This window comes from Semicossyphus pulcher, unplaced genomic scaffold (assembly GCF_022749685.1).
Source record: "Semicossyphus pulcher isolate SPU_LCO1_2020_fin unplaced genomic scaffold, fSemPul1.0.p SCAF_41, whole genome shotgun sequence".
NCBI lineage: Eukaryota > Metazoa > Chordata > Actinopteri > Labriformes > Labridae > Semicossyphus > Semicossyphus pulcher.
Genome location: NW_027211717.1, coordinates 632,893 through 643,038, shown reverse-complemented (window position 1 = coordinate 643,038; position 10,146 = coordinate 632,893). Strand labels below are relative to the sequence as shown.

Genomic DNA, 10,146 nt, shown 5'->3' with positions numbered 1-10,146 from the left:
CATTCAATTCTTTCATTCTATTCTTTCATCTGTACATCTCCTGAATGATCTAAACAATGTGACGACGGCACAGACATCTGTTTTTGATGAAGTTAGCACAAACACACAAAGTGATCTATGTTTAAGAATTGTTGTTTTACCATAAACTTTACACAGTATTGTGTTAATAAGCTGTTGAAATATTTGTTACAGTCTAAGGTTATGTTAGATTAGATGTATTTAAATGTTGTCTGCACTTTATACTCTACTCTGTTTTGCACCATTGCACTTTAAACTGTCTCTGAATCTGCATTGTCTTTTGTATGCAGACTACATTAAAAGTTGCACAAAGAATAAAGCATGGAAGCTTTAAATGGTGCCACTCTGTTGTGTTGTGATTCGTAGGTCTATTTAACTTTTGAATTACATACACACAGTAGTGTAAGACACTCTCCTGTTAGTAATTAAAGTAGATATGGGTAGTGTAGACCAAATTACTAAACGATAAATTAATGCGATTCCAAAGTAAGGTGGGGGCATGCGTGTAATTCATGGCCCCCCTGCAGAAGTCTGTGCCACCCCCCCCCAGTCCAAAAAGCCTGGACATGCCACTGATTTTACAGCCATAGGGAGAGAGAGTTGCGACATCGCAATAACGGATGATGGAGCATATTGGACCTCCACTGTCGCGACTCTCTGGCTATACGGCTCTGGATACTTTGTTCAGGGAGTAGGCGGGGCTGCTCCTCCGCTGTCCTCACCTACGCACGCAGCGCGCACCTGCTTTCAAACATGTTGTCATCGACCTCATAAGGACAGTCCTTGTAACACATTGCCCACAAAAGTGCACATTGACCTGATGCCACATACTAGGTTTTGACCTTGTCTTGTTAAACACAGATTTCTGATAAAAACAGACATGATCAACCAAACACGGCATCACGCATTTTTCGGGGTTCATTTTTCAGGGGAATAAATCAGTAGATAAAAAACATTCAGTGTCCTGAACTGCACCTCATGTCCAGATCAGGATTAAACCTGGATCAGGATCATATCTGGATCGGATAATAAAGCAAGTGGCTTAGACCATATCACCGCTGAACATCGGAAATATGCCAGTCCAAGGACAGCTCCTATCCAGGCTATTTATTTTACCAGCTTCATGCTTCATGGATTATTACCTCAATGTTGTTTATCTGCGTGTGTGTTTGCCTGAAAGGAGATTGGAAACCGATATGTGCTGAAGGGGAACTGAGGAAGAGATGAAGGGAAGGTCAGGAGGAGGTGATAGAAGAGTGCACTGGTATGAATATGAATTGCTATGATATTGCATTAGTGAGAATAGTCCTGCTGTTACATTACCTATTAAGTGTATACAAACCACGGCGGGAGCAGGACGACTCAAATGTATGTGTTCCTTTTGTGTTCATGAGTTGTAGAGATGTGCACTGCAACCAGTTAACCGCTAACCGTCTTAAGAATGTTAACTGGTAAATTTAAACAGTTGAATATAATTTGGTCTTTTTTTAATATACATATATAAACGAGCAGTTAAACACTTAAAATAAAACAAAAACACAAAAACAAAGCTTCATTGCATATCTATGCTCCTGGGACACCTGTTGTGTCTGAGCAGGTATTCTCCGTGGCGTGTCTCACATTTAACAGAGTGCGCACCAGACTAACCCACAGCATGTCCACATGTTTCTTCATCAAAACCAGAAGACAAACTGTCTCCTACAAAATAAGGACAGGTGTAGGGCTGGACTTGTTATTTTAAGTTTCCACAGCCTGTTGCTAACGTGTTGACTGTTTTTGAGCAGAAATCGAAACATCTACGCGCGAGGCACAGCAGGTAACTCATTAATTATTTCAATCTGCAGACACGCCGTCAGGTCAGGACAGGACCTCATGTTTATTAAAGTTCTGTGTGCTGACCATCAAAGAAAGGTCGGCTGTAAATGTTTATTAACTAATTGTTGCTGCGGGATCACACCGCTGTATGCTCATGTGCGTGCGTAAAACGAGGATTAAAATAAATGTACCTCTTAATCGCGTGTGTGAGTGTGTGTGTTAAATTAAAAAATAAATGACATCCGTACATTCGTGTCACGTTATGCCACGTTGTGAAGTGAATTAAAAGTAACTTGCCATAAACACTGTTCTGCTGGCAGAGATCATAAAAACAGCAGGCTGTAACAGATGACGCAGCTGTGACACACATCATATTTAATTGACGTCGCTTTTAATTGACGGCCCTGGAGCAGGGATGTCTCCTGGGCTGCTTCCCAAGTCTCTTAAATTGCATCCATGTTTCCTTCACTTGCGTCGTTCACTTGCGTCTCAGTCCCTCCCACTAGAGATGCATGGAGAGACGCGAGGAAACCAAGAGAGGAGAGAGGGAACTTGGGAATGTTTTTTAAGAGACATGAGACGTCCTTTCTGATGAAGCGTCACGTGCTGCGACTTCCGTTTGTGATTAATGTTTGTATTAATTCTAATAAAACACACAGTAACAGTGTTTCCTCTCTGTAACCTGTTACCTGTGTAACAAACACCTGCACATGAAGAACAGGCTGCAGTCTGTGTTCCTGCTGCAGAGCCAGACGGACATTTCCTACAGCACTGTGTCTTTATATTATTTGTTCATTATTTACATGTTTGATCACGGATCATCTGATCTGAATTAATTATTTAATAAGCCCAAAAACTGTCTGTTCATGAACTATGAACATTATTGATTAGGCTCAAAGTTTCGCTGATCAAACCCGACCTCACTGATCACCTCACTCTCACACGTAAAAAGTGTTACCTGCTGACAGAGAGACTCTCCTGCTCCCTCTGAATTCATTCATTCATCTGTAATAAAAGTTAGCAGGGGAATAACTGATCATGACGAGAGGTATTTCTTTAGATTAAATTTAATAGAAATGAATCTGTTTTTGCCACTTTTGCTTTTTAGACAACTTATTTCTACTCAGATGTTGACCCAGCAAACAAATCAAATCTTCAGTTATTCACTGCATTTTATATATTTTACGACAAGTTATGATCAATATTTCGTTCTAAACGATCTCAGCTTGTCAGATACCAACTCATTGTACCGACGTTGTTTATAGTCGGTTTCAAGGCGCCCTGTAAAGTCTGTTTTAAGGTCCGCTTCTTCCTCTCTGAGATATGAAACTCCAGTCTGTGATCCGGTCTGATCTGTAATAAGGGGGCGTGTCGGCCAGTAAAAGACTTCCGTGGAGGCTGCTCTCGTGTATCCTCGCTTATCGCTCCTCGGAACTCCCTCCTCTCTCCTTGCTCCTCGCTCCTCCGAGCAGCGATAAGAGCTTTGAGACGATCCTCAATATGGCGGCTCCGGAACTACTTCCGGTTCAGGCGAGGAGCGAGGAGCGAGGAGCTATCAAATAAGAGACTTGGGAATCAGCCCTGTTGTTAAATGTCTGTAGCCTCGACTCCTCTCTCCTCGTGTCTCTTCCTCGCCTCCTCCGCTCGCATCTCTGGTGGGAGGGACTAAGACGCGAGGAGAGGAGTCGAGGAAAGGACTCGAGGAGGCACAAACAGAAATGAGAAATTAGAAGAGCCGTAAGAATGGTTAGGGTTAGTACAGACCAGATGTTATTACAGAGGACGGTCACACTCCAGACCGCACGGGGGCGCAGCTGTGTACTGAAGTGGATCACGGACAGCCGGAGACGAGCCTCCGTCCTACAGCGCATGTGTGAATTCAAGGTGAATAGCATGGAGGAACGGGGTAGATGATATGCAGACATCTGTAGTTCTAAACAAATCGTGTAAGAGAGGTTTAAGAGGAGTTCCGTTTGTTTGTTCTGATATTTAATGTGGTCTTGATCACTGAAGGTGAGTTCATCATTCTCCTCTTCTGACAGACAAACACACTTTAACTTTATATCATTATTCATACCTGACACGTTAACCTGTTTGAACAGAGTTTCACTGTGAGCGGACAGGTGGACTGTAGTGGCGTCAATTACGTTAACGTCAGTGGATGAACGTTAAATAAGTGACTAACTGCGCTAATGTTAGCTAACTGTCAGCTAAACGCAGTGGAGGCTCGATGTTTGTTGACATCCTGAATGTGACAGAAAATAAACAGATAAATGCAGCAGACAGACCAACAGAGAGTCTGATAATCATGAAACACGTCTTTATTATTTATTATAAGTCAGAGTGTTAGCTGGCTCTCAAACGTTTGATGATTCTTATTAACAGTGTGCGCGCGTGCGCGCGTGTGTGTGTGTGTGTGTGTGTGTGTGTGTTTGAAAGAAGTGCTGCTACAGAATCATACCTGGACGCTGCAGGATCACACAGCAGAATGGCTAGTGTAAGTCATCATCATCTTTGCTTGTATTAACAAGGTGCCTGATAGAGTTAAATATAGTAACTGTGCTGAAGAGTAGTGCACAGCCTGTGGCCTCTTTATTAGTCACACCTGTACCTGCTCACATATATACAGTAAACTGTCAGTTTGTAAAGCACTGACGTGTTCTGAACATCATACACGTCTCTACATGATTATGTGATCGGCTTACCGATTCGACATCATGTGGACAGGTGCACACACCTGTCTGTAGACCTCAGTCTGTTGGACAGACGTTCACGCGTCTGAATCCGTCCTTAGAAGCGTTTCAAACATTGACTCACTTCCATCATTTAGTTTCCATGGAAACATTTAAGTTGGGTTAAAGTTAAAAGTGTAACAGAGAAACAAGATATTTATTCGATGTCTGCGTCTGGGATTTATTTTAAATCGTCTGTGCCTCCCTCAGGGTGGAGACTTTTATTTTAAAGGCACTTCCTGTTCAAATAAAGGTGAAATAAATAAAAATTTGATTTGTGTGTGTGTGTGTGTGTGTGTGTGTGTGTGTGTGTGTGTGTGTGTGTATGTGTGTGCAGGTGGTGGGCAGCAGAGTGCGTGTGGTCTCGTACCTGTCAGGTGTTCATGTTCTGGTCAGTCGGGTTTCTGTAAGAACTTTCTCTGGATCTGAGGAGCTGCATGTCGCCATGACGACACATGACACAGGTGTGTTTACAGTTTATTTACTTTTAAAGTTGAATCAGCTTATTATCAAACGCGAGATCACACTGTGACTCGCATGTTAATGAATTGTATTTAATCTCTCCCCCCCTCTATTTATAGGCCTGAGAAGGGCGTGGCCTGATGACATCATCGCCACGTTTGGACCTCAGGACCGCCGCATCCAGCTTCCCAGCTCCACCCACATAAAGCTTCCCAGCTCCACCCACATCCAGCTGCAGCGGGAGGCGCAGCAGCAGAAGAAGACGCTCCCCTGCAGCTCCGACGGACACCAGAACATCCTGACCCAGTTCACCTCTGACCTCTGTGTGAGTACTAGGGATGCACAGATACTGAGCTTAAGTACTCGTACTTGTGAAACGGCGCCGATACAAACACACCCGATACCACTTTACGGGTTGACGTTAGCCTCCCGTTAGTTGAGATGGTAGGCAGAGTCGGAGCATGTCAGCAGCTGCTAAACTGTCGAGAGGAGGGGTGAAGAATAGCTCCTTTAACACAAGTCATTTAATAAAATCCTTTTTAACCGCAGACGTTAGGAGACGAGCAGAACTAACACCTGTGTGTTTCTCATGCTCCGTACCTGGATCAATATAGCTGCGATCTGTGCATACCGGACCCTCCCCACTCCCACTCCGTCGCGGAGTGACCTCTGACGTCACACTGACAGCTGAACGGAGCACCCTTCGTTTAGGTGAAGGGATTAAATACAGCGCCGAGCTTTGAGACGAACTCCCCTGACTCCGGTGGAGACAGGAAATGTGTGTAACCGTGGTTTCATGTCACACAGAAATTAAAAGCTACGTAAATACCAGAGAGGCAGAGTCATTAAAATCACTCCACATCATGAGGAACATATACTTGGAGCTTCCTTGGTGACATTTCTTATCTGTAAATATATTTTTGAGCTGATGTTAATGACCTGCTGAGTTTTGACAGCCTGTTAATAGAAACACTTTAAACTTTTCACTTGTATCGTTTCTAGAAAACAGTTTGTTAGATCCTGAATATAACGTTAAATTTAAGACGCTGACGTCAGTTTATTATTTCATGTTTACCTTAATTAAAGCAGCTCTCGTTTGTACAGGTAATAACACAGAACTTTAATTTACGTCTCTCCTCTCATGACGAACATGGCACAGTATTGCAGTTGGTCAGTAAGTCAGCATCGGTGCAGGCTCGCTGGTGGAGGGTTTAACAACCCACTCCACACTCAGAGGTTTTGGACAGACTCAATGTGGGGGAGCCTCCAAGCGAGCGAGCTAACAGAGTGGAAGTGCGTAGGGAGAGGGAGGAGGGGGGGCATTGGGAAAGGCCCTGTCTGTTTGTGATGAATGTTAATGCAGATTTGAACCTCATGATTAAACTAGTCCTCTGCTGACACCTGGTCAACCCCTAATATTACATCAGCTCCACAAAGTTTACAATATACTGCTGTACTGACTGTGTGTGTGTGTGTGTGTGTGTGTGTGTGTGTCAGGATAAAGATGAGACCACCTCTCAGACTGTCAGACGAGCTGATCAGTACTTTGATACCTGCAGTGTGGAGTGTGTCGTCCAGACCTGCCCGGAGCTGCTGAGGAAAGGTGATCAATACTTGTGACACTGCAGTGATCACACTGTACACAGCCTCTGATAATTCACATGTGACATGAGTGTAGATCTGTCTGTCCAGCAGAGGATTTACATTATTACTGCTGATCAGAGGCCACGGTTCCACCTGTGTCTGATGTCTGTGTGTGTGTGTGTGTGTGTGTGTGTGTGTGTGTGTGTGTGTGTGTGTGTGTGTGTCTCTGATGTTTGATGTTACAGACTTCCTGTCCATGTTCCCTGAGGCTCCGCCCTCTGGTTTGATGGCGGTCACAGTGACTCAGAAGACAAAGAACGACATGAGCAGCTGGAGTTCAGAGGTGGAGGAGGAGAGAGAGAGGAAGCTGCACACGGTCAGACATGTTTGTCTGTTTAGTGTTTTTGTTTATTAGTATAATCTCAGTGTTTATAGGGTTGGGGTCATCATAATAATAATATTATTAAGTTAATACATAATATAATTGTTTTCTCTGTGAGTGTTTTCTGTTTAGCTTTCTGTAGTATTTGTAGTATTGTTGTGTATCTTTGAGTACTGACAGAGTATTTCCTGTTTCCTGTTAGTTCATCGACGGCGCTCAGCAGATCTGTTTGTCTCTGCAGAGTGAAGGATTCTGGTCTGACTTCATCGACCCGTCCTCAGGCCTTGCTGTAAGAAACGTGTGTGTGTGTGTGTGTGTCTGTGTGTGTGTGTGTGTGTGTGTCTGTGTGTGTTTATGTGCCTGTGTGTGTCTGTGAGTGTGGTAACACCTTCACATGTTTGGTTCAGTGTGTGAATCTGAATCAGCTGATTAAACCTGAGGAGCAGGAAGAACAGGTGCTCTGGGCTCAGATTGTAACAATAAAACTCCTGAATTCTTCCCCCAGTCAAACCTTCTGATGGGAACAGCTGCAGGTTTCATGTTTCTCTTCATGTTTAACTAGTAGTAGTCTTATTTTGAAATGTAACCTCATGTGTGAAGCATGTTTCCTCATTAGATGAAGATGCTTGTTCCTCTTCTTCCTCTGTAGTTCTTCGGCCCGTACACGAACCTCCCCCTCTTTGAGACAGACGAGCGGTACAGTCAGCTGGGGTTCCGAGTGGAGGATCTGGGCTGCTGCAGGGTGATCCGACACGCTTTGTGGGGAACCAACGTGTTCGTCGGGACTATCTTCACCAATGCACCGCCCAGCAGTGACATCATGAGGAAACTACAGGACTGCTGAACTACAGTGACAATAACACTGTGTGAAACATGTTAATAACCTGACTCCTCTGTATACACACATCAGCTGATTGATTTATAGATTAAAGATTATAACATTTCCCAATAAAGTGTTTTTATGATGAGACTATGACATCAGTTTACTGTGATGACAAAGCTGGAGACACTGATGAAGTCATTGGCTGTGTTCGAAATGCCGTACTATATACTACATACTACATACTACATACTATATACTACATGCTATATACTATATTCTGTATACTACATACTATATACTACATTCTATATACTACATACTACATTCTGTATACTGCATTCTATATACTACATACTACATTCTGTATACTACATGCTATATACTATATACTACAATCTATATACTACATGCTAAATACTACATTCTATACACTACATGCTATATATTACATACTACATTCTATATACTACATGCTATATATTACATACTACATTCTGTATACTACATACTGCATTCTATATACTACATGCTATATACTACATACTACATTCTATATACTACATTCTGTATACTACATGCTATATACTATATACTACAATCTATATACTACATACTACATGCTATATACTATATACTACATTCTATATACTACATTCTGTATACTACATGCTATATACTACATACTACATTCTGTATACTGCATTCTATATACTACATTCTATATACTACATTCTATATACTACATGCTATATGCTACATACTACATTCTATATACTATATGCTATATACTACATTCTATATACTACATTCTGTATACTACATGCTATATACTACATACTACATTCTGTATACTGCATTCTATATACTACATTCTATACACTACATGCTATATACCACATACTACATTCTATATACTACATGCTATATGCTACATACTACATTCTATATACTATATGCTATATACTACATTCTATATACTACATACTATATACTACATTCTATATACTACATTCTATATACTACATGCTATATGCTACATACTACATTCTATATACTATATGCTATATACTACATTCTATATACTACATTCTACATACTACATTCTATATACTACATGCTATATACTACATTCTATATACTACATGCTATATACTACATGCTACATTCTATATACTACATTCTATACACTACATGCTATATACCACATACTACATTCTATATACTACATGCTATATGCTACATACTACATTCTATATACTATATGCTATATACTACATTCTATATACTACATACTATATGCTACATTCTATATACTACATGCTATATGCTACATACTACATTCTATATACTATATGCTATATACTACATTCTATATACTACATTCTACATACTACATTCTATATACTACATGCTATATACTACATTCTATATACTACATGCTATATACTACATGCTACATTCTATATACTACATGCTATATACTACATTCTATATACTACATGCTATATACTACATACTACATTCTGTATACTGCATTCTATATACTACATTCTATATAGCATGGCTATTTTACCTTGACTGTTTTTCTCCAATTGACCTTCCTGAGCTAAATTCTCTGATATCTTCGTCTAAACCATCAACCTGTCTTTTAGACCCGATTCCAACCAAGCTGCTTAAGGAAGTCTTTCCCTCAATGAGCACTTCTTTACTAGATATGATCAATATGTCTTTATCGACGGGCTATGTACCCCAGTCTTTTGAACTAGCTGTAATTAAGCCACTTCTTAAAAAGCCTACCCTAGATTCAGGCACCTTAGCTAACTATAGACCTATATCTAACCTTCCTTTTATCTCAAAGATCCTTGAGAAAGCAGTCGCTAATCAATTATGTGACTTTCTTCATAACAACAGTTTATTTGAGGACTTTCAGTCAGGATTTAGAGTCCACCATAGCACTGAGACAGCCCTTGTGCGAGTTTCAAATGATCTACTTACTGCTTCAGACAGAGGACTTCTCTCTGTACTCGTCCTGTTAGATCTTAGTGCCGCTTTCGACACGATAGACCATCACATCCTGTTACAGAGATTAGAACATTTAATTGGCATTACAGGATCTGCACTAAGTTGGTTTAAATCTTATCTATCAGATCGATCTCAGTTTGTTAATGTTCATGATGTGTCCTCTATGCAAACCAAAGTTAGTCATGGAGTTCCACAAGGTTCTGTGCTCGGACCGATTCTTTTTACCTTATATATGCTTCCTCTGGGTAATATCATGAGGAAACACTCCATTAATGTTCATTGTTATGCAGATGATACTCAATTATACT

The 10,146-nt window shown here is 41.1% G+C and overlaps 1 protein-coding gene across 5 annotated transcripts; it reads left to right on the top strand.

Annotated features, from left to right (window-relative positions):
* Nucleotides 1–3,388: 3,388 nt before the first annotated feature.
* Nucleotides 3,389–7,960, top strand: mmadhcb (metabolism of cobalamin associated Db). Of its 5 annotated transcripts, none has more exons than XM_069680780.1 (8): nt 3,389–3,717; nt 4,276–4,330; nt 4,903–5,029; nt 5,147–5,352; nt 6,525–6,630; nt 6,857–6,987; nt 7,196–7,282; nt 7,643–7,960. In XM_069680780.1, the coding sequence occupies exons 2-8, from the start codon at nt 4,322–4,324 to the stop codon at nt 7,835–7,837; spliced, it is 861 nt and encodes a 286-aa protein (XP_069536881.1). In that variant the 5' UTR covers nt 3,389–3,717; nt 4,276–4,321; the 3' UTR covers nt 7,838–7,960. The 5 variants fall into 5 exon arrangements, with proteins under 5 accessions (XP_069536881.1, XP_069536879.1, XP_069536880.1 ...); XM_069680778.1 differs by having other exon boundaries at nt 3,389–3,846; XM_069680779.1 differs by having other exon boundaries at nt 3,389–3,846; nt 4,273–4,330.
* Nucleotides 7,961–10,146: the final 2,186 nt, after the last annotated feature.